The sequence below is a fragment of the Eschrichtius robustus genome, chromosome 7, assembly GCF_028021215.1.
Source record: "Eschrichtius robustus isolate mEscRob2 chromosome 7, mEscRob2.pri, whole genome shotgun sequence".
Lineage (NCBI taxonomy): Eukaryota > Metazoa > Chordata > Mammalia > Artiodactyla > Eschrichtiidae > Eschrichtius > Eschrichtius robustus.
Window position 1 is genome coordinate 107,773,408 of NC_090830.1, and position 25,844 is coordinate 107,799,251.

Genomic DNA, 25,844 nt, shown 5'->3' on the forward strand with positions numbered 1-25,844 from the left:
ATGCTTGGTTCACCTGTTTCAAAAAGGAAATAAATAAAGCATCCAAGGGAAGAACATTTGACTTTTTATTACTTTTTAAAAATCCAACTTCAGTTAGATTAACAGACTAGGTTAGAACTTCAAATGTGATACATTATATACTGCACTGGATTTCCATTACTAAAAAGCCAGTTGGAATATGGCCTACACAAATCACGGGTGGGTACAAAAATGGAAGTAATCATTGAGCATTAACTGTTTCCTTTCAACTCTGTCACCGATTGTCTGTACTCTGTGGGGATTTATAGATTCATGTTTGACACAGTTGAAAATCCCAAGTGGGACTGCTTTTCCAAAGATACTCTGTTGTCCTTCAAATAGAACGCCATGCTATTTCCTCCTTGCCTAAGCTCTTACTTGTAACGTTTATAACTTTCAAATGACCTAAACTGATGAATTACAGTTAACACACAGAATGCTGCTTTATCAGTCAATTATTAGCAAGACACGTTCACCTACTGGTGAACATTCTTCACAACAGTTTATTTCCATCTCCTAATACAGTGAAACAAGAACTTATAACTTTAAGTGAAACTTAAAACTTTACTTTTGTCTTTGCACAATTCTGCCTACAGTTCCAAAGAGAATGTCAAATTAGATGGCTTTTAGAAAATGCTCGTAAGAGAGAACAAGAGTTATTCCTCATACTGAATTTAAATTTTATAAAATTTCTGCAGCTATATGTCAACTTTCTGAACTACCCTACCTCTAAATCTAGTCTATTTCTATACACACTTCCAAACAATCTTTATAAATTTTCACTTCTCTGATCTCCTTAACATCTCGATTGCTAAAATACAGCTTCAAAAGTATGCAATTTTTAAGAAGATATAAAACATTAATGAATACTTGTGTTCTCGTATGTCACTACTCCTATTTATTACGTGTTCCAATAAATCAACAGAATGAAGCACTAAGACACGCTGAAATCTAAACTTAAAACCCAGGTGGAACTTCAGCGTATAGATTACAAATAGGCTTTTCTTTCCCAGAATTCATATACAGAAGCCCTTCGGTATATAGCTTTTCCTGAACAAATGACATTAATACATTTTTTCCTTTTTTACATTTGTAAAAATTCAGGAAATCTTAAAATAATATTTATTTGCAAGACATTTGGCATAAGGTGATCAATAAACATTTAGGAAACAAAAGCTTTATCGAAATGAATACAATTTGTGGATAAACCCTGAATAAAGGGGCTTTTGGAAGAACTGGAATTTGCAGCAGCCGCCTTTAGAAAGAGGGCCATCCACTCGCAATGGAAAACACTCAAGCATACCGTTCACTAGGTTCAGAAATCACCACAATATAATGAATTCTAAGGGCGTGGGGCTCAATTTACGGGCAAACTCAGCACGATCTAGGAGTCCAACATGATATACTAAAGAATGCTTTACCACCCTTCCAGCCATTACACTTCCACCTTATCCTACTCTTGTACTAGGATATATGTATTAACAATGTCACTTCCTAATGTACCTAAATTTCAGGAGAAGCGTCCTTACGGATACAAATACCCAGTTTTTGAGACTGTTCAAAGCATCAGCTGATAAGCTGAGCAAATGTTAACAAATGAAAGACAACTAGCATTTATGGAGTGGAAAAACCCTACCTACCCTTTAATTAACTTAAATAACATATTTTACCATTCTACAACTGAGAGCTAGGGAGCTAAACTATTTGTGGATTACATCTTCTTCAAGAGAGACACACACACACCCAGCCCCCTCTATGAAGCCATAAACCAAAACCTATTTTTTAAAGGACTTTTCAAGGTGACTTATACTCATTTTAATGGAGCTCTTAATGTATTTGGAAATTAGAAAATTATTTTTCAGTGAAGATCCCAAAGGACTTTAAATACAGATCAATTTAGTAAAAGAACTGGTGTACCTGAAAGCAGCTAAACCACTCATTCTTTAAAAACCCTACATCTTACTTGCAAGATTCATGAGAAACAAATTTCATTTTATTAAGACAGAAGCTTGCCACCCAATTGACAATCTATCAGACTCTATGTTCTTATAAGTACTTAACACATAGTTTAAAAGTTACATAATATAAGCCATTGAGTACTGACTTTTAGTTCTTTTTCTTATAAGATCTTAAAGGCAGGTGTGAGAAGAAAAGAGAAAATGGAGGAACCAGTAGATTACACTTAATATAATATTTTGGTTTGGAGAAGAGGATTTACCTACAGCTTTTGATCAAATTTCTGTTTGTTCATGTCAGCCATACTTAAGTAGTAAGAAATCAAACTTTTCACCCTTTATAGTCCTTACATGCTACATTATAGGATGAAGAGTTTCTTAATTTATAGAAACATATTTTGTAATGAAAACACCTTATGTAACTCCGAATGGCATGAGTTTCACATTAAGGTTTAAATTACAGCTGTTTCGAGTCTTTCTAAAAATACCAATATACAGTATTGTTTGTTTAGGTGGTCATTTGCATAGCAAACTATTAAACTAGAAACTCAATGGTTCTAGGAAAACTTCACATTATGGATCGTTCCAGAAAGATGTATTCAAAATTAAAGTTACTTCTCTTAGAAAACTATAACCTTTATTTGCTCCTCCCCTAGTAAGCTAACCACTTTTACCCATCCCCACTTTACATGGTACACCAACCTGAACAGATTTTGTGCCACAATTTCATTCAAAGGGCTTCTCATTCACTTTGTGACTGTACTGGATAATCTAGATGTAAGCAAGTTTGGGGATTTTAAAGTAATTGTCCCCTGTATTAGAAAAGCATGGTTTATAGTAGAGTAAAAAATTTGCATTCAGTAATTGCCTTTTGAAAAGGTATCTTCAAATTGCAAACACATGTATTTTCACAAAACAATTTGGTCAGGAAGTTTTATTTTAACATTCTAAAGCAGTAACGCTTTAGATGTTACTTAAGTGCCCCAGACAGGATTAACAAAATTAAATGTTTCTAAATTACAAATTCAGCTCCTGTAGGAGTCTCAGGAAAAAAACAAAGAAAACAATCCCCCCTCCCAAAAGAAGTATGAACACACACATTTTGAAGAAACCCCAATGTTTCATGCAGTGGTAGGCAAGATGTAAAAAGCCACCCAAATTCACACATTTCTACACCAATCATATCAGAAAAAAGTACTCTGTAGTCAATCTGTACATCCAAATGCATTTGGGAATCTACACCTACGTTACATTATTTAATGTTATATACATTTATTACCCACCCCCTTGTTTTTAATAATTTCTTATGTAAAACCTTCATTCAAACCCAAAAAAGATGTAAGACTAACTTGGGGGGAGGGGGCAGATAATCACTTTAGACATTCAGTTAAAATGTAGTTTATCTAAATCACAAAATGTTTAATAAAAACAAATATCTCCTCCATTTAATACTTTGCTTTCTAACTGTACAGTAAATTGCATTGTAGAGAGTACACCTCTATCTTCAGACTGTATCTTCTTTGGATGGAATTAAGATGTAACTGGATAGTTTTAAGATAAATAAATGGGAAGTTGGTCCAACTAAGATGACAGCAGATGTATTACACGCAGGATTTAATATTTTTAAATTCTCTCTGTAAAAAAAAAAAAAAAAAAAAAAAGGATGCAGTTGAATTGGAAAAAAAAAAAAAAAAAAAGGCAGGTCAAAAAAGAACCCAGGTTCAATATATAAAAATGTCCCACAATAAGTTGACGATGGCAGTAAAAATAAGAGAAAAAATTAATCTTTCTGGAACATCATTTTTCAATAACGTAGAAACACTAGTGCCAGGAAGATTTCTATTCATGTAATTTTAGCATCCAAGTTTCCCTCTATTTATTTTATTGGAACAAATGCTTTAAATAAACTATTTGTCCTCTTCACTGAAGAGAGCTGGTCTGTTTCATCTTTAATGAGCTAGTTTTTGGGAAGATTAGCCATGTACTGTAGTAATGCCTACTGCATAAAATCCAAGCATTTGCTGTGAACAGTTGGAGAAAGCAGTCAGTTAAGAACCTAGGATCAATGGAAATAGATGTTACTTTAAGCCATCCATGAAAGAGAGACCCACAAAGTACCCAGTATTAAAGCCCAAATCTCTTCTTGCGCTTTTTTTGCTGTGCAAGTTCCACCCCTGTGAAAGAGAAACTGATCCGAAGTTCCAGGTTTTCTTGGGTCTTTAGTCAATTTTCACATTAGTATAGATTTTTCGGACAAAGGCACTTGTTCCCATGTAACCAATTGCTCCTGTAAAGATAAAATAAGATGTTTTGAAACAAATACATACAGAGCAGTATCCATCATTTACAAACAAACACTAAATGCTCTCTGCTCTGAAAAGTTATTCTTTTTCCAAGATAACATCTTTTGTTAGTATTCTCTCTGAACCTATTAAAATAGTGTCATTTGTTCCGCAAGTCACCTGTTACTGTCATACACCAAGTTTGACCTGATGTAGTATTTTTATAATTAAATATCAATTAATACATGAACTTATGAACTATATGAATTAATCTCTTATAAAGAATAATTTCAGAATGACAAAAATTCGTTAAATGAAAAAAACATGTTTTTTTTTAAATTTAAGCATAGATTTTTCTAGGTCATTAAAACAATATTAACATGTTCCCCAAACCATATGATACCTTATGGATAATTCAGTAAGAAGTGACTGGGGATTCTCTCAGGGACGGACTGAGAACCACGACCCAGTGCCATTTGAAGCTCTAGGGAGGAGGCTTCTTTTTTTATGTTTAAATTGTAGAGGCTATGTGATTGGTAGAAAGGCAGGCATTTGAAGACATGCATAAGAGAGACAGGTAAGTAGATCACAAGTTTTTGAATAATTAGCTTCAAATGGGACCCAAAACACCAGAGAGCAGGGGTGTTTTTGTCTGTTTTGTTAAATTAAGTTTCTGCCTCCTGGGCCTAAAAAAGTACTTGGCACATGATAAGATAGTCAATAAATATTTGTTGAATGAATGAATTAACTGTATGGCTCTTTACAGCAAATACTAAGGGATCTTTAAAACAAGACAGTTGGTCATTCATATCATAGAGAAGATTCTCCACTGGATTTAGGAATTTACCACCTAAGCCCATTATTCAAAGTCTAAAAGTAAATCTTCCATGAGTTAACGACACACACATATACACCTAATTGTCCACCTCTGAACTAACTTTTATTTGCCCAACTGGTGTATGCAAGGAAAAAAAATAAGTCTCTTCTGCCTTTACGTATGTAAACTGTACCTCAAGGGAATCAAATGGCTGATAAAAGGAAGTTTCTCCTTAGAGAAGTATCCCAGCTAATAAATATAAAAGAAACAACAGAATGAGAATATTATAACCCCTAATGACTTATTTAAGCTAGGCAATAATTATCAATGGCTCCTAACCTCACAGAGACAACCAGACATTAAGTGCCTCCTTATGAAAGTTCACAAACCACCTGCTAAGTATTCTTGGACAAGTATTAATATTCTTGAGTATGATCAAGTCTGTAGATCTAACTACCACTTTACAGAAAATATGGGGGAGAAGAAGTACATAGAGAACATTAAATAACACCTGAGGGATATAATCAGCAAAATCCAGAGTGTGAAAAACACTACAGGAATTAAAACAAACCAACCAACCAAAACCCAAGTTTCTTAAATAATTGCACGGGAAAAGAGAGCAAACTGGATCTTGATGCAAACAAACTGTATTAAAAGAGAAATAAGGATGTGTGGGGTAAATTTGAATACTAAGTGAATATTTGAGCATATTAATAAATTATACTTATATATTGAATATATACTGAAATAATATTACATATTATATAACTGCATTCTTACATATTATAGTTATATAATAATTATAATATAGTATATAAACATTGCACATTTTATACACACACACACACACACACACACTGAAATATTTACAGTTTAAATAACATGAGGTCCAAGATTCATGTCAGAAAAAAAGCGGGGTAAGGTGGGACTATAAATAAGACAAGATTGGCTACCAGTTGATAATTACTGAGGTGTTAGGTGTGTTAGGTACATGGGGATTCACTACATATATATTACTGTTCCTCTTTTTGTATATATTTGAAAATTCCCCATAATTAAATATTGAAAATGTTTTTAAAAACCCACCCAAACAAAGCAAACCTATTTTTGCAATGAAGACATTTATTTTTTAATATGAAATAATTATACTACACTTGAAAATAGTGATAATTCATTTTGAAATAATTATATACAAGTCCTTACAAGGTAAGAGAAAACACCATTCAATTTATAAAAATAAACCTGAATTCTTATAAAAAATCTATAAAATTTTAAGTAGAATCAAAAATTTAACTTGCATAATACAACACTAGTCCAATAACCAAATCCAGTTCTCCAGACTTAGAAAACATTGTTCCCTTTTGAGCAGAGATACGCTTAAAAGCAAACAGTGTCAACCTAGAGTATCATTTTTCCTAATCTTATGAGTATCTCAAGAATAAGCTTATAAAAATCTGGCTTTATAAAAGGAAGATACTGTTGGGCTTCCCTGGTGGCGCAGTGGTTGAGAATCTGCCTGCTAATGCAGGGGACACGGGTTCGCGCCCTGGTCTGGGAAGATCCCACATGCCGCGGAGCAACTAGACCCGTGAGCCACAACTACTGAGCCTGCGCGTCTGGAGCCTGTGCTCCGCAACAAGAGAGGCCACGATAGTGAGAGGCCCGCGTACCGCGATCAAGAGTGGCCCCCGCTTGCCGCAACTAGAGAAAGCCCTAGCACAGAAACGAAGACCCAACATAGCAGTCAAGCAATCAATCAATCAATAAATTAAAACTTTAAAAAAAAAAAAGGAAGATACTGAATATGCTCTCTAGAAAAGTAAATGTCTTGGGAATAATACACTTTTAAACTTAATTTCCTTAAAACTAAAATGCTATGCTCAAAATATAAAGGCTACAACAATATCTAATTATTTCCCACCTTAACATACTTATTTATTTTTCCTACATTAAAAAAAATCAACAAATATTCTTCTTTCAATTACTGACTGAAAAAGCATTTCAGCAACATAACCTGATGCGTATGTATAATTTTTGTATTATGATGACGTTTTAATCATTTCCACTGTGAACTGTTTCCCCTCCCCCCAAAACACAAATTAGCACTGAAGGCATATAAACCCTTTAAAGAATAAATGTTGGGACACTGCCAGAACAGCAGGGAACCGTAAATGTGCCAAGACTGTTAGGCAGTAAGATGAAATTTCAACAGGAAATGCGTTCAAAAACTTTAGCTAAATTAATTCCATTTTCTTTGTAAATGTCAAGATATTACCTCTCCAGGTTTTCCTAAAATCATATTATAGAAAGATTCAAGAAAAAAGTAACCTTCTGCATAATCCCATGACTCCATACCTCATTGATTGCTGGTGATAATCAAGAAAGATCTCAGAGGGGGAACCAAGATGGCGGAGTAGAAGGACGTGCTCTCACTCCCTCTTGTGAGAACACCAGAATCACAACTACCTGCTAGACAATCATCGACAGGAAGACACTGGAACTCACCAAAAAAGATACCCCACATCCAAAGACAAAGGCGAAGCCACAATGAGACGGTAGGAGGGGCACAATCACAGTAAAATCAAATCCCATAACTGCTGGGTGGGTGACTCACAGACTGGAGAACACTTATACCACAGAAGTCCACCCACTGGAGTGAAGGTTCTGAGCCCCACGTCAGGCTTCCCAACCTGGGGGTCCGGCAACAGGAGGAGGAATTCCTAGAGAATCAAACTCTGAAGGCTAGTGGGATTTGACTGCAGGACTTCAACAGGACTGGGGGAAACAGAGACTCCACTGTTGGAGGGCACACACAAAGTAGTGTACGCATCGGGACCCAGGGGAAGGAGCAGTGACCCCAGGGGAGACTGAACCAGACCTACCTACTAGTGTTGGAGGGTCTCCTGTGGAGGCGAGGGGTGGCTATGGCCCACCGTGGGGACAAGTACACTGGCAGCAGAAGTTCTGGGAAGTACTCCTTGGCGTGAGCCCTCCCAGAGTCTGTCATTAGCGCCCCACCAAAGAGCCCAGGTAGGCTCCAGTGTTGGGTTGCCTCAGGCCAAACAACCAACAGGGAGGGAACCCAGCCCCACCCATCAACAGTCAAGCGGATTAAAGGTTTACTGAGCTCTGCCCACCAGAGCAACAGTCAGCTCTACCCACCACCAGTCCCTCCCATCAGGAAACTCAGACAAACCTCTTAGATACCCTCATCCACCAGAGGGCAGACAGCAGAAGCAAGAAGAACTACAGTCCTGCAGCCTGTGGAACAAAAACCACATAGACAGAAAGACAGACAAGATGAAAAGGCAGAGGGCTATGCACCAGATGAAGGAACAAGATAAAACCCCAGAAAAACAACTAAATGAAGTGGAGACAGGCAACCTTCCAGAAAAAGAATTCACAATAATGACAGTGAAGGTGATCCAGGACCTCGGAAAAGAATGGAGGCAAAGATCGAGAAGATGCAAGAAATAGTTAACAAAGACCTAGAAGAATTAAAGAACAAACACCTAGAAGAATTAAAGAACAAACAAACAGAGATGACCAATACAATAACTGAAATGAAAACTACACTAGAAGGAATCAATAGCAGAATAACTGAGGCAGAAGAACGGATAAGTGACCTGGAAGACAGAATGGTGGAATTCACTGCTGTGGAACAGACTAAAGAAAAAAGAATGAAAAGAAATGAAGACTGCCTAAGAGACCTCTGGGACAACATTAAACACAACAACATTCGCATTATAGGGGTCCCAGAAAGAGACGAGAGAGAGAAAGGACCCAAGAAACTATTTGAAGAGATTATAGTCAAAAACTTCCCTAACATGGGAAAGGAAATAGCCACCCAAGTCCAGGAAGCGCAGCGAGTCCCATACAGGATAAATCCAAGGAGAAACGCACCAAGACACATAGTAATCAAATTGGCAAAAATTAAAGACAAAGAAAAGTTACTGAAAGCAGCAAGGGAGAAACGACAAATAACATACAAGGGAACTCCCATAAGGTTAACAGCTGATTTCTCAGCAGAAACTCTACAAGCCAGAAGGGAGTGGCATGATATACTTAAAGTGATAAAAGAGAAGAACCTACACCCAAGATTACCCTACCCGGCAAGGATCTCATTCAGATTTGATGGAGAAACCAAAAGCTTTACAGACAAGCAAAAGCTAAGAGAATTCTGCACCACCAAACCAGCTCTACAACAAATGCTAAAGGAACTTCTCTTAAGTGGGAAACACAAGAGAAGAAAAGGACCTACAAAAACAAACCCAAAACAATTAAGAAAATGGTCATAGGAACATACATATCGATAATTACCCGAAACGTGAATGGATTAAATGCTCCAACCAAAAGACACAGGCATGCTGAATGGATACAAAAACAGGACCCATCTATATGCTGTCTACAAGAGACCCACTTCAGACCTAGGGACACATGCCAACTGAAAGTGAGGGGATGGAAAAAGATATTCCATGCAAATGGAAATCAAAAGAAAGCTGGAGTAGCAATACTCATATCAGATAAAATAGACTTTAAAATAAAGAATGTTACAAGAGACAAGGAAGGACACTACATAATGATCAAGGGATCAATCCAAGAAGATGATATAACAATTATAAATATATATGGACCCAACATAGGAGCACCTCAACACATATGGCAACTGCTAACAGCTCTAAAAGAGGAAATCGACAGTAACACAATAATAGTGGGGGACTTTAACACCTCACTTACACCAATGGACAGATCATCCAAAATGAAAATAAATAAGCACATAGAAGCTTTAAATGACACAATAGACCAGATAGATTTCATTGATACTTATAGGACATTCCATCCAAAAACAGCAGACTACACTTTCTTCTCAAGTGCACACGGAACATTCTCCAGGATAGATCACATCTTGGGTCACAAATCAAGCCTCAGTAAATTTAAGAAAATTGAAATCATATCAAGCATCTTTTCTGACCACAATGCTATGAGATTAGAAATGAATTACAGGGAAAACAACGTAAAAAGCACAAACACATGGAGGCTAAACAATACGTTACTAAATAACCAAGAGATCACTGAAGAAATCAAAGAGGAAATCAAAAAATACCTAGAGACAAATGACAACGAAAACATGACGACACAAAACCTATGGGATGCAGCAAAAGCAGTTCTAAGAGGGAAGTTTATAGCTATACAAGCCTACCTCAAGAAACAAGAAAAATCTCAAATAAACAATCTAACCTTACACCTAAAGGAACTAGAGAAAGAAGAACACACAAAACCCAAAGTTAGCAGAAGGAAAGAAATCATAAAGATCAGAGCAGAAATAAATGAAATAGAAACAAAGAAAACAATAGCAAAGATCAATAAAACTAAAAGCTGGTTCTTTGAGAAGATAAACAAACTTGATAAGCCAATTAGCCAGACTCATCAAGAAAAAGAGGGAGAGGACTCAAATCAATAAAATCAGAAATGAAAAAGGAGAAGTTACAACAGACACGGCAGAAATACAAAGCATCCTAAGAGACTACTACAAGCAACTCTATGCCAATAAAATGGACAACCTGGAAGAAATGGACAAATTCTTAGAAAGGTATAACCTTCTAAGACTGAACCAGGAAGAAACAGAAAATATGAACAGACCAACCACAAGTAATGAAATTGAAACTGTGATTAAAAATCTTCCAACAAACAAAAGTACAGGACCACATGCCTTCACAGGTGAATTCTATCAAACATTTAGAGAAGCGCTAACACCCATCCTTCTTGAACTCTTCAAAAAAACTGCAGAGGAAGGAACACTCCCAAACTCATTCTATGAGGCCACCATCACCCTGATGCCAAAACCAGACACAGATACTAGAAAAAAAGAAAATTACAGACCAGTATCACTGATGAATATAGATGCAAAAATCCTCAACAAAATACTAGCAAACAGAATCCAACAACACATTAAAAGGATCATACACCAAGATCAAGTGGGATTTATCCCAGGGATGCAAGGATTCTTCAATACATGCAAATCAATCAGTGTGATACACCATATTAACAAATTGAAGAATAAAAACCATATGATCATCTCAATAGATGCAGAAAAGGCTTTTGACAAAATTCAAGACCCATTTATGATAAAAACTCTCCAGAAAGTGGGCATAAATGGAACCTACCTCAACATAATAAAGGCCATATACGACAAACCCAGAGCAAACATCACTCTCAGTGGTGAAAAACTGAAAGCATTTCCTCTAAGATCAGGAACAAGACAAGGATGTCCACTCTCACCACTGTTATTCAACACAGTTTTGGAAGTCCTAGCCACGGCACTCAGAGAAGAAAAAGAAATAAAAGGAATACAAATTGGAAAAGAAGATGTAAAACTGTCACTGTTTGCAGATGACATGATACTGTACATAGAGAATCCTAAAAATGCCACCAGAAAACTACTAGAGCTGATCAATGAATTTGGTAAAGTTGCAGGATACAAAATTAATGCACAGAAATCTCTTGCATTCCTATACACTAATGATGAAAAATCTGAAAGAGAAATTAAGGAAACACTCCCATTTACCATTGCAAAAAAAGAACAAAATACCTAAGAATAAACCTACCTAGGGAGACAAAGGACCTGTACGCAGAAATCTAGAAGACACTGATGAAAGAAATTAAAGATGATACCAACAGATGGAGAGATATACCTACCATGTTCTTGGATTGGAAGAATCAATATTGTGAAAATGACTACACTACCCAAAGCAATCTACAGATTCAATGCAATCCCTATCAAATTACCAATGGCATTTTTTACGGAACTAGAACAAAAAATCTTGAAATTTGTATGGATAACACAAAAGACCCCGAATAGCCAAAGCAGTCTTGAGGGAAAAAAACGGAGCTGGAGGAATCAGACTCCCTGACTTCAGACTGTACTACAAAGCTACAGTAATCAAGACAATATGGTACGAGCACAAAAACAGAAACATAGATCAATGGAACAAGGTAGAAAGCCCAGAGATAAACCCACGCACCTATGGTAAACTAATCTATGACAAAGGAGGCAAGGATATACAATGGAGAAAAGACAGTCTCTTCAATAAGTGGTGTTGGGAAAACTGGACAGCTATATGTAAAAGAATGAAATTAGAACACTCCCTAACACCATACACAAAAATAAACTCAAAATGGACTCGAGACCTAAATGTAAGACCGGACACTACAAAACTCTTAGAAGAAAACATAGGAAGAACACTCTTTGACATAAATCACAGCAAGATCTTTTTTGATTCACCTCCTAGAGTAATGGAAATAAAAACAAAAATAAACAAATGGGACCTAATGAAACTTAAAAGCTTTTGCACAGCAAAGGAAACCATAAACAAGACGAAAAGACAACCCTCAGAATGGGAGAAAATATTTGCAAACGAATCAACGGACAAAGGATTAATCTCCAAAATATATAAACAGCTCATGCAGCTCAATATTAAAGAAACAAACAACCCAATCCAAAAAAGAAGACCTAAATAGACATTTCTCCAAAGAAGACATACAGATGGCCAAGAAGCACATGAAAAGCTGCTCAACATCACTAATTATTAGAGAAATGCAAATCAAAACTACCACGAGGTATCACCTCACACCAGTTAGAATGGGCATCATCAGAAAATCTACAAACAACAAATGCTGGAGAGGGTGTGGAGAAAAGGGAACCCTCTTGCACTGCTGGTGGGAATGTAAATTGATACAGCCACTATGGAGAACAGTATGGAGGTTCCTTAAAAAACTAAAAATAGAATTACCACATGATCCAGCAATCCCATTACTGGGCATATACCCAGAGAAAACCATAATTCAAAAAACACATGCACCCCAATGTTCACTGCAGCACTATTTACAATAGACAGGTCATGGAAGCAACCTAAATGCCCATCGACAGACGAATGGATAAAGAGGTTGTGGTACATATATACAATGGAGTATTACTCAGCCATAAAAAGGAACGAAATTGAGTCATTTGTTGAGACGTGGATGGATGGATCTAGAGACTGTCATACAGAGTGAAGTTAAGTCAGAAAGAGAAAAACATATATCGTATATTAACGTGTGTATGTGGAACCTAGAAAAATGGTACAGATGAACCGGTTTGCAGGGCAAAAGTTGAGACACAGATGCAGAGATATGGACCAACATATGGACACCAAGGGGGGAAAGCCGTGGGGGGGTGGGGATGGTGGTGTGCTAAATTGGGCAATTGGGATTGACATGTATACACTGATGTGTATAAAATTGATGACTCATAAGAACCTGCTGTATAAAAAAATAAATTAAATAAAATTCAAAAATTAAAAAAAAAAAAGAAAGATCTCAGATTAAATAAAGAGGAGTTCAGGGAACAATATTCTGAAGGAAGGATGGCCAATAATACTAAACGAAATTTTTTGATTGCCAAGGGATACATAGGATGTTCCCATATAACACAAATCCAGGTTTAGCTTTCAGTTCCTATTCCCCTTTCCCTCAAAGTTGGTTAACTAATTATCACGAGGAAAAGTTATCACAGCAGCTATAAATAAAATGTGTAACTATAATATAGAGAACTGTCTTCCCTTATAGCTGGTGAAATTAGTTTTACTACTTTACGGTCAGTGTCATTTGTATATGTGTATACAGTGGTCACACACATGGTATATACGAACAGAACAGATTCTTTGTTTTTTTAATTTTTATTTTATATCGAAGTATAGTTGATATACAATGTTGTGCTAGTTTCAGTAGTACAGCAAAGTGATTTAGTTATACATATACATATATCTATTCTTTTGCAGATTCTTTTCCCATAAGGGTTATTACAGAGTACTGAGGAGAGTTCCCTGTGCTACATACAGCAGGTCCTTGTTGATTATTTCATATCTAGTAGTGTGTATTATGTTAATCCCAACCTCCTAATTTATCCCTCCCCTCCATCTCTTTCCCCTTTGGTAACTGTAAGTTTGTTTTCTAAATCTGTGAGTCTGTTTCTGTTTTGTAAGTAAGTTCATTTGTATCATTTTTTAGATTCCACATGTAAGTGATATTATATGATATTTTTCTTTCTCTGTCTGACTTACTTCACCTTGTATGATAATCTCTAGGTCCATCCAGGTTGCTGCAAAAGGCATTATTTCATTCTTTTTTATGGCTGAGTATAGATTCTTTTTTTTAAATTATCATGTAACATTATATTAGTTTAAGGTGGACATCATAATGATTTGATATATGTATGTATTGCAAAATGATCACCTCAATAAATTTAGTTAACATCCATTACCTCACATAGTTACAAAGGTTATTTTTCTTGTGATAAGAACTTTTAAGACCAATCTCTTAACAGCTTACAGACATAAAACACAGTATTATTAAATCTAATCACCTTACTGTACATTACATCCCCAGAAGTTATTCATCTTATAATTGGAAGTTTGGACCTTTTGACCACCTTCATCTCCGGCAACTACCAATCTGCAGAACAGATTCCTCTGAGGAAGGAAGAAAGCAATCTTGGTACCCTAAAGAGGTCCACAAATGTCATACCAGGACCTAGGTTTTAACAAGATCATTCTGTTTTCCTTATTCTATTGCCCATCCTATAGCTAAAGGTAGAATTATCAAAAAAAAAAAAAAAAAAAAAAAAAAAAAAGGTGTGTGTGTGGGGTAGTTCTGAATTGTACACTATCTGGAAATGTCTCCAGAGTGATTAGTCCTTAAGTCTTACAACATTCCTATGAGGTAACTAGGGAATCAGCCTCGTTTACTGGGTAAAAACCTGAATCAGAAAAAAAGTGAGCTGCTTGTACATTTTCCCTTAAGATACCTCTGCCAGGACTCAGTGTCATGAAGTTGCTCTGAGATGAAAACACAAGGTGTAGAAACCCAAAGAAACTACAGAAACAAAGACACAACCCCAGAACAGAAGGACAGCCCAAGACGCTTGGCGCTCCTCAATCCAGTAACAGCAGCAGCCGGCACTCACTGAGCATCTGCCATCCACCTGATGTTTACCCACAGTCAATCACTGGCTCCTCATCACAACCCTGCAAGGTAGGTATTACTACTGTTTTGCAAATGAGAATGTTGAGGAAGAAAGGTTAAATAATTTGGCCACAGTAACAGGGCTATTAAGTAGGGGCAATGCGATTCACAACCAGGACTAATTGTTCCCCCTAAGTCTAGCTCTTCCCAGAAATTCTCCACCATGTCTCCCATGTAACTGGCTATCTCTTAACACCTAATAAGAGACCCGCATTACACTTGGTGCTTCACACACGTGACACTATTACAAATAACTACTCTGAAAGCTATGCCCATTTTATAGATTAGAAAATGAGATTTAGAAAGGTTAATACGCCTTCCCGTGGCCACAAAAAAACAGTGAGTGGCAGCATGGAGATTTAATCTAGGTCTCTCAGACTCTTCAGTCCATGTCTTTTCCATTTTTCATGCTGCTTCCAAAAGTTCTTTCTTTATTTTCTAGTCATTTCACACATACTAGAGACTCTATTATATGGCGATAACTATTACCTCTTCCATTTAAGGGGAGATTGTGATAGACCCATGAAACAGTGGTATTATCCTCATTTTACAGAGGCTTGGAGAGCTTGGAGAACTGGCTCAAGGTATAGAACCACAGATGGCACAGCCAGAACTTAAGCCCAGTCTACAGACCCCCAAGCGTGTACTGATAACCAGTCAACTGTGCTGCCTCCTGGACACTGCTACCTCCATGAACGGTGGAACCGAAACTTCCAAACAAAATTCATTCAGCCAAACCTTAACCTGTTTACATAATAATCTTTTCCAAAGAATCTAAACAAAACAAACAAACAAACAAAAACAACAATTCTCAACATGAATAAGAAACTAATTGTGGTATGGAAAATAAAAATAGTGCTATACAGAATTACTAAAAACAGGAAAGTAAAAAAGAAATCAATGAGGTAATAAATTAGATTTTGAGGAATAGTCAAAAGGACTGAAATCAGATGCTTGAGTTTATTTTGGTATTCCTGATCAAACAACAGAGAGTAGTTTCTTAATTTCCAATTACTGTATTTTTCTAATTCAGAAACACTCAAAGATTTACTCATGATGTTCCAGGAAGTTCAGAACTTACCACACATTATCCCTAAGGCTGTGCTAAATACCGCCATATATCCAAAGTAAAATGATGTCTGAAATAAGCCATACATCCTGAAACAAAACCAAAAAATTATATATAGTATATCCATCTTTACTTTAGACATAAGGCCTAAATTCTAGTATTTAAATGACAAACTTAGCTTCTAAAATACAAAATGAAAAAATGTCTCCACTTACTTTGTTTTGAAAAAATAGTAGTAAAAGGAATACATGTAAACATAAATTGCAGTTGATGCAGCAGAGAGAAAACTTGTCCATTGCCTGAAGAAAAAAAGTAACCCTTTTGAATGGATGGCACTGAAAAGATTTTAAAGCAAAGACTTTTATAAGAACATCCTTTAAGATTCTGTATATTTAAAAACGAATGCATGTACAAATGTACAATGGCATTTAAATATATCAACGAGGAGAAAGCCTAAGAATTGGAAGGAGAGATCCTAAATTTTGTCAAATTCCCTATTATAAATGACCCTAAATAAACCATTTCCTTTTTCAGACCTGTCTCCTAGTGTTTAAACTAATGACCCTCATTAATACCAAAAAAAATTTTTTTGACTGATATTATTTCTCCTCTAAAATAGTCAACATTTTTATAATTGGAAAAAAAAAATCCCTATACTATCTTGAGGAAAATTTCTATACAGATCTTTTACTCCACTTGATACACTTCAAATGGAATCTTATTTAAAAATATTATGGTCCCCAGAAATAAATACTCACCACCTATAATCCTCTGCATTTAGTAGAAAGTATGTGCACACGATGGTCACACAGACGGTCACAATGCACAGGATGACCAGCACCAGCATCATGAAGCCATAGACATAATAGATCTTATACGCCCAGAAAGATGTGAAGATGAAATACCTAAATACAACACAACGAAGACATAGTTTTCTAGTCTTTATTCACGTAGCTCACACTGCTCTTGCTAAATCTCACTTGCATCTTAGTTCTCACTTTTTTCTCACTTAAATCTCAATATTTTTCTTTCAAGTAACTTCCAACAGTTTCCCTTACCCCCTTTTCATTAAATCATTTAAAATTCTCTCAGAAATATTTTCTTAGATAATCTTTCAAGAACAGACTCATTAGTAGGGTAGGGTATTCATCGCTAAGCAAACTAAATAAATTAGAAGCTTAAGGAGTATATTGTGGAGAAGAAAAATGAAAATAGCTAAAAATTCTTATTTTTAAAATAAAGTCAATTTCCTCGTTCTTTCATTTTTTTCTAGATACGACACTATATAAACAATGTATTTTATATTTTATAAAACACCCTACTAAATTAAAAAAGGTTTGATATAGTAATAATGTATAAAATTAGTAAAATAAAAATAATTAGGAAAAGAAAGCCTATGGAAGCTTCATGCCATTTTCACAGTACCACGAGAGAAAGGGCATTAAGATTTTATACCAAAAAAAAGATCCTTTACTCTAATTCCATTACACAAGCCATAGTTAAACAAAAAGGGTTTTTTAGCCTCTTTTCTTTTTCTTGTTCCCTTCTGCTTGTTAGTTACCTTATTCATCACCCATTCTTTCAACAGATATTTACAGAGGCCCTATACATATCAGAGAAGCAGTGAGAACAGAACTGAAGACAAAGTCTCTACTCTCAAGGAGATTAGTTCAGTGGGAACTAGTAAAGGGGCAATCATGACACACAAGTGCTTCTCCAATGCACCTTAACAGGGGCAACTTACAGGTTTGGCTGGGTGGGGCTCTGGGGGTAGGGAAGGGTAGTGAGAAGAATCAGATAAGGCATGGTGGGTGGGGAGCTAGAAGAATGTTCCACGCATTGGAACAGCAAAGGCAAAGGCTCACAAATAAAGGAATTCACTGTATTTAGAAAGACTCAAAGTAATTCAGTATGGCTAGAACTTCAAATGAACTGTGAGATATAAGAAATGAGGTTGGAGAAGAGAACAGGGCCAGATTCTATATTATGAAGGTCTTTGTTGACTATGTGATGGGGTTTGGACCTTACCTCAATGAAAATGAGAAGTCTTTAGCAAATAAGTGACATGATCAGACTGATACCTTAAAAAGACCACTGTGGCTATCAAGAGGAGAATAGGTGTGAGGGTGGTCAAAGCAGAGAAGTTAAAGATACAGCAGAGTGGCTACCAAACGGAACAGAGTACCCGAGAAAACAGGAAGAGGAGTGATCCACAAGGTAGTATGGACAGGGTAGGAAGGAAAAAATAGTGGCAAGTCAAATCAGGGTGAGGACACAAGTCAGAAAGTACAAAAGAATTTCTCGAACTGGTTTTATTAAACCATGAGCTAGAGTGACGTGCTCTCCAATCCCTCTAAGGTGCCGACTAATTAATACCCACAGCTGGCAGGTGACCACCAGGAGTGGCCCAAATCTATGTCAGTTGTCCTTATTAGCGTAATTAGACAATTTAAGTGTCACATAAAGAAATAAACATGATAGCTAAAAGAATTATGATTTCTATGAAAATTATGTTGAATACTTTGGAAAAATTCAGTAAGGTGAGCCACTAAAAAAAAAGTGATAAAACTGGGCGTGGGTGAGACAACTATAAAAGACTGGGGGACGAATGTACAAATCCAGAAGGATTCTGCACTTAGGACACTTCAGACAGGTCTTTACATTCCTGCTCCACTTTAAAAAGGTTGGAAAATACAGAAGATGCATTATGAATTTCAAAGGTAAAAATGATGGAAACGTCAACTGGGTACAAAAGCAAGACCTGGCTCTGTATTTTTTTTAAAAAATCAGTGAAAGATGTACCTTTAGTTGTTTTAAGTTAAAATAAAATGTTATGTATGTATCTTTTTTTAATAATTCCCTTACACGAGCCAACTTTTTCAATTAACCAACTGTCAGATTCAATCACGCCTCTTAAGGAGGCATCCACTACACAGGAGAGAATCAGCACTGGGGGGCATCTGGAAACGTGTAAGGAAATTTTGAGTAGTCACAATGACTGGCATTTCATGGGCAGGATCCAGAGGTGTATGACTGGAGTTCTTGAAAAACTCCCATACAAAGAACTGTCTTTCCTAAAATGCCAGAGCATTCCCATCAAGGAACACTGGAACACAGGCTGAGAAAAGAAATGCTTATATTTTGCAGTGGGGACCAAGGATGCAGATATGAAGCATGGTAACTGGGCACAAGATGGCATATCTCCCACCCCCAAACACATACATAATTCCCAGCACTCCTGTGGGCCTCGATGGAAGAAGACTAGGAATGAATGTGTATCCAAAGATGTCAGGATCTTGACTAACTGGTAGGTAATGGCTTACTTAGTTCCCTGGACCCTTAGAAATATTGTAAAAATAAAAATCAGTAATTTCTTATATCATGTAGGTGATCAAAGGCTGGTCTGACATGCATGCATTCTCTAGCATGCATGCTATGATTTCTAAGATCTCCTGTTTGGTGAGAAAGGTCTAGAACACAATACAAAAACAGTATAAACTTCACCTGAATATTTGAGAACAAAGCAGAAAACCACCTTTTGATAGACTACGTAGACCCCTTTCTAGAAGCATGGACTTAACAAACTAACTCTGTTAGATGCCTGCCCATCTGATGATTCTATACCTATCCTGACTCCTAAATTTTCTTATTACAATGAAATCCCCCAAAACATAAATACATTGCCAAAACTTACATTTCAATAAAGATTGAGCCAAAAGGTAAAATTCCTCCCAGGCAAACAATAACTGCAGGCTCCATGAACCTGGAAAATATTAAAATTAACAGTAAACTTCTAGTATGATTTCCACATTATATTATATAAACCCTGATAATAGAAATCAGATGCTTGGTACTTAAAAATAATCTAAAGGATAGAAACAAACCAGTAAAAAGAAAAACAAAAATTCAAAGAGGCACAGTACTGAGAGGGGACTTCAAATTAGCTGTAGGTTATAGTCAAAATTCTTTTTGGCATTCAAGGCCGAGATAAGAACTTGTGGAACACAAATACTTGCTACTGGCAGAACTCAAGAAAAACTGTGAGTATTTGCTCCTGTTCTATACTTTTCAGTTAACTTCTAAAAATTTTTGTCATTTACTTACAGAAAGCCATAGTGAAAGAAAATAAAAGTCTTGAGACCGCCCCCCTGCATCTGAAATAATGTTTCCCAAATTGTGGCCTTGCCAATCTCTTTGCTCATGCTTGCCTTGGTTCAGTAATTTGTTTTCCTATGAATCATACAATTAAGGTATTACGAGTTCTGAGTTATAAAAGGAGTCAAAGAATGAATAAAAAATAAAATTCAAACCTCATTCATTCACTCAACAAACATTTATTGATTGCAATTGGTAATTCTCCACCTGGAATGCCTTCCCTTGTCTCATAGTTCTCTCCTGCGAGCACTGACTCAAGTGTTCTCCCTGTAAAGCCTTTCCCGGGTCTCCCAAGAAGAGGTGGGTTCTTCCACTGTCTCTTGAACGTAACTCCATGGCAGCACTTACCACACTATACTGTACTGTCTAATTAAATACCTCACTAGATTATAAACCCTGGCAGGCAGAAGCTATTCACCCAGGTATTCCCAGTGTCCAGCACAGTATGTGGCACATAAAAGATAGTAAACTACTATTTCTGAAATGAACAAACTACAAAACTGAGAAGAAAATGAGTTAGAGAGCCGAAAAAAAAAAGATTAAAAAATTGTAAAGTCTAGTCTTCTTTCCTCCTTTTATAGAAAGCCAAGATCCACAGAGGTTAAAAATGACATGCCCGCCAGATCTAGTATTCAGATTTTGGTTCCCATACAACTATATAAAGAAAATGAAGAGACACGCGAGCCTTCCTACACCTAAATGTGACCCATGGCTATTAGCAAGGTCACGTGTTGCTCCTTCCTCTCCTTCACCAGCCCTAGTGACCCAGGGGAACTTTTGTGATTTCTATGCTTTTCCTTTAACCTTATCCTCCCCAGTAATGGGTAAAGGAACAAACATTAGGTCAATGGGCCTTAACAGTCTAATCTTGATTTGAAGATAAAACTGACTTTAAAAAGCAGACTACAAAAGCTCTCATAAGCACCAATCTAAGAGAAAAAGAACACGGGCAATTCCTAAGACTAGAACAGATCACTCTCCTTTACACTACGGGGCTATTTTATTCAGCCTCCACTTCTGCAAAATGTCTACACACCTCCAAGTCTACAAAAGACTATATAAGTACTTAAACATAAGTTATACTTACAATATAGCAAAATATCTAGGAAAAGAGGCTTTTCAATATATATCCCTTATTATGAATATGTAGAGTCTACCATATAGCTATTCTTATGAGATGGGGAATAAAAAAAATGTACAGTAAGATTGTTCTATTTATGTCTGCAAGTAAGAATTAGGAAAATAAAGAATACAGAATAGCATAAATCATCACTAAAACATTCAATTTACTAATTTTATTTTATTTATTTATTTATTTTTATTTTTTTGGCTGCGCCGTGCGGCGCGTGGGATCTTAGTTCCCTGACTAGGGATCGAACCCGCACCCCCTGCAGCAGAAGGGTGGAGTCTTAACCACTGGACTGCTGGGGAAGTCCTCAATTTACTAATCTTAAAAGGCAAAACATATAATGAGTTCACATTTTGTTCAAATTTGAATTATGAAAATTAGGAACATAAACATATTAGTGACATCTCAGTTTATGTCCAAAAGTTGAAAAAATACAAACCACCTCAAGTTAAAAATCCATCAAGAATCACTATTTCAAAGCTGAATGGGCAAATGAACTATAAACTATGCTTACACTATTGCAATAGAAGAATCGCTTTAGCTGTTAAACAGAAATACCTGTCATCCTTTGTCAGGATGAAATCTTGAATTATGGGAGATCCTCAAAAATACATTTTGTGCATAAAATGTGAAAAATGTATTTGAGAGATTCTATACTATTCCAGAAGTGAAGGTAAAGAACATAGGTCAGTAAATTATAATTGGTCTCAATACTAATTCCTCTCTCAGTTGATACAAAATCTATGGCTATAAGTCAATGTTGTTTCGAATAATAAAATATCTGGAAAGGAAAGTGAAATTAGAAGCCAGGGGTTGGCAATCTTTTTCTGTAAAGGTTCAGATAGTAAGTATTTCAGGTTTTGCAGGTGATATGGTCTCTGTCATAACTACTCAACTTTGATGCCACCCTGTAAAAGCAGTCACAGACAATATGTCAACAAACAGGCATGGCTATATTCCAACAAAATTTTATTTATGAAAACAGGCAGCAGGTCAAATCTGGTTTATAGACTGCAGTTATACAACGGCTGCCGCTTTAGGTCCCACCCACCTCTATGCACTAGTGTACCTACCAAAGCATTTGATTTCTCTGTAAATGGCACCAATATTCAAAAAAGTGAAATAAGCATATCATTTATTACTACTCCTAGCAATATAAATTGAAGGAAAAAGTAAAAAGACAAATTCTTAAGTTTAAACTTATAAATACATGCCAAGTCTAAAAATTATGTATACATAATAGCCTTAGGAATTTATATACTGTGAGAAGCAATCACATAAAATTTAGCATTCTCTTTACCATTTTTTCTCCGGTATGGGACGAGGCACAGCATTGACACGACACGGAAAGTTCGGCTGACCTGACAGATTTCGGCCAAGTATTGTACCAACAAGATTTAGAGGAAGGATAACAAAAAAACAGATGCAACAAACGGCCACCTGTAAATTAAATTAAAATATGTGTGATTACTCAGAGAACAATAACACTAATAAAAACAAGTAAAAACGACACTTAAAAATTTAAATACGATTTGATCACAAGAGAAAATGTTTAAGTTCAATAAGGGTTAAAATTGTGCAGAGTATATACTAATGGCAATAGGAAAAGAATGTGCTTTAAAATATTAGAATTAAACTAAATACAAGTTGAACTGTTTCCTATCTACTGTAGTTCCCAATTTTTCCTATTCTTCCATACTGTCCCTACTACAGTCCTTTTTCCTCTCCTTTCACTTTCAGCTGTCATGCTTTTAACATATCCTTTATCTTTTATCATTATAACCAACTTATTTACTTGCCTACACTTTCATTGAGCTCCTAATATGCATAAGGACCTTTATACATGTTATTTTTCTACTTTACAGATGAAGAAAATGAGACTTAAGAGAGGCTAAGTAACTTCCCATGATCACACAATTAGTAGGTGGCTGAACTAATATTTCAGTTCAGATCTGCCTGTCTCAATCTGTCTGCTCGTTTCTATTCTACAGTGCCATAGGGTCTTAAAAATAGAAGAATATCACTATTTATGTACATATGTATATTACTAAAATAAAATGAGTATTTTTCTGCCAATTAGTAATTCAAAGTCTAAAGTTACAGGGAAGACCACACAGAGATTCTAGAACCAAAGTGGTTAGTTAATAAATAAATAAATTTATTTTTGTGATTTTGTTTCTTTATATAAATCTGTACACGCAAGGAGACACACTCAAGCTCTTTTCCAGCCAGCATCTGGTTAGGATTATTTCACTCTGAACTTCAAAAACTGGAATAGGACTGAATCACCTCTAAGATCTCTTTCAATTATACATTTTGGGGTTCTAATAAATCAAATGTAAAAGTGAGATGCAGCTCAATATTAAAGAAACAAACAACCTAATCCAAAAATGGGCAGAAGACCTAAATAGACATTCCTCCAAAGAAGACATACAGACGGCCAAGAAGCACATGAAAAGCTGCTCAACATCACTAATTATTAGAGAAATGCAAATCAAAACTACCACGAGGTATCACCTCACACCAGTTAGAATGGGCAACATCAGAAAATCTACAAACAACAAATGCTGGAGAGGGTGTGGAGAAAAGGGAGCCCTCTTGCACTGCTGGTGGGAATGTAAATTGATACAGCCACTATGGAGAACAGTATGGAGGTTCCTTAAAAAACTAAAACTAGAACTACCATATGACCCAGCAATCCCACTACTGGGCATATACCCAGAGAAAACCATAATTCAAAAAGACACATGCACCCCAATGTTCATTGCAGCACAATTTACAATAGCCAGGTCATGGAAGCAAAATAAATGCTCATCGACAGACGAATGGATAAACAAGTTGTGGTACAGGGACTTCCTGGGTGGCGCAGTGGTTAAGAATCCGCCTGTCAATGCAGGGGACACGGGTTCGAGCCCTGGTCTGGGAAGATCCCACATGCCGCGCAGCAACTAAGCCCGTGCGCCACAACTATTGAGCCTGCGCTCTAGAGCCCGCGAGCCACAACTACCGAGCCCATGTGCTGCAACTACTGAAGCCCACGCGCCTAGAGCCAGTGCTCCACAACGAGAGAAGCCACCACAATGAGAAGCCCACGCACTGCAATGAAGAGTAGCCTCCTCTCGCCACAACTAGAGAAAGCCCGTGCGCAGCAACAAAGACCCAACACAGCCAAAAATAAATATAAAATAAATTAATTAATTTAAAAAATAAGAAGTTGTGGTACATATATACAATGGAATATCACTCAGCCATAAAAAGGAACGAAATTGAGTCATTTGTTGAGACGTGGATGGATCTAGAGACTGTCATACAGAGTGAAGTAAGTCAGAAAGAGAAAAACAAATATCGTATATTAACGCATGTATGTGGAACCTAGAAAAATGGTACAGATGAACCGGTTTCCAGGGCAGAGGTTGAGACATAGATGTAGAGAACAAATGTATGGACACCAAGGGGGGGAAGTGCCGGGGGGGGGGGGGGGGTGGGGATGGTGGTGTGTTGAACTGGGCAATTGGGATTGACATGTATACACTGATGTATATAAAATTGATGACTAATAAGAACCTGCTGTATAAAAAAATTTAAAAATTTTTTAAAAAACCTCAATAAAATGTACCTTGATGGGGGAAAAAAAAAAAAAGTAAAAGTGAGAGAAAAGCTGAATGAAAACTGTGAAGAAACTGACTGAGAGAAATGAAGAGGTGTGGGGTAGAAAATCCACAGTGATCACATGAGAAGGAAAAAATCTATTTTGAAGCAACATTGTGAAAACTCTACATCTTCATTATATCCTTCTGTGTGCTGTGTGTGTTAAACAAGCCAAAGAGTATTATCATCTTCCTTTCAGGTAAAACTTGTATACATGTATGAGAGTTAAGAGAGTTTGAAATTCCATTTTAAAGCTCAGACTTAGGAACGCAAATCATTGGTGTCTCAGTTTAGACCTGTTAATAATATGAATTTTTGCCCATATAAATAACAAGAATATGTGAAACATAAAAAATAAGCAGACATTTTAAAGATATTTTAAATACTAGGATATATCGTGAATTACACATACCTCATATTTGGGGGGTGAATTCTGTCTCAATTTTTGTTATTCATTGTTGATTGCTTTTTAAATTACTATTTTGCTATCATTAAGCATATAAAACTCATAAATATTAACACACTGTGATAGAGACCTATGTATTTTCCCCTTAATTTACCAGAATTCTAATTTCAAATAAGGATTGAAGAGAAGCTGGAGAAAACATTCCTATGTGGAATGACAATGGTCTAGCAGAGTGGTCTTCAAACTGTTCCACAGAACCTCAGGTCCTGCTGAAGAGTTTCAGGAATTCCACAAGCATTTGATTTG

At 36.3% G+C, this 25,844-nt stretch overlaps 1 protein-coding gene across 1 annotated transcript in view; it reads right to left on the reverse strand.

Moving 5' to 3' along the window:
• Window positions 1–52: 52 nt before the first annotated feature.
• TM9SF3 (transmembrane 9 superfamily member 3) overlaps window positions 53–25,844 on the reverse strand; it is a 76,556-nt gene continuing 50,764 nt past the window's right edge. Inside the window, exons 10-15 of the mRNA XM_068548283.1 lie at window positions 22,785–22,924; window positions 19,895–19,963; window positions 16,959–17,105; window positions 16,416–16,499; window positions 16,213–16,289; window positions 53–4,260 (exon numbers count right to left, since the gene is read on the reverse strand). Of these exons, the coding sequence (XP_068404384.1) occupies window positions 4,193–4,260; window positions 16,213–16,289; window positions 16,416–16,499; window positions 16,959–17,105; window positions 19,895–19,963; window positions 22,785–22,924 (585 nt within the window). The 3' untranslated portion in view covers window positions 53–4,192. The remainder of the gene's footprint in view (window positions 4,261–16,212; window positions 16,290–16,415; window positions 16,500–16,958; window positions 17,106–19,894; window positions 19,964–22,784; window positions 22,925–25,844) is intronic.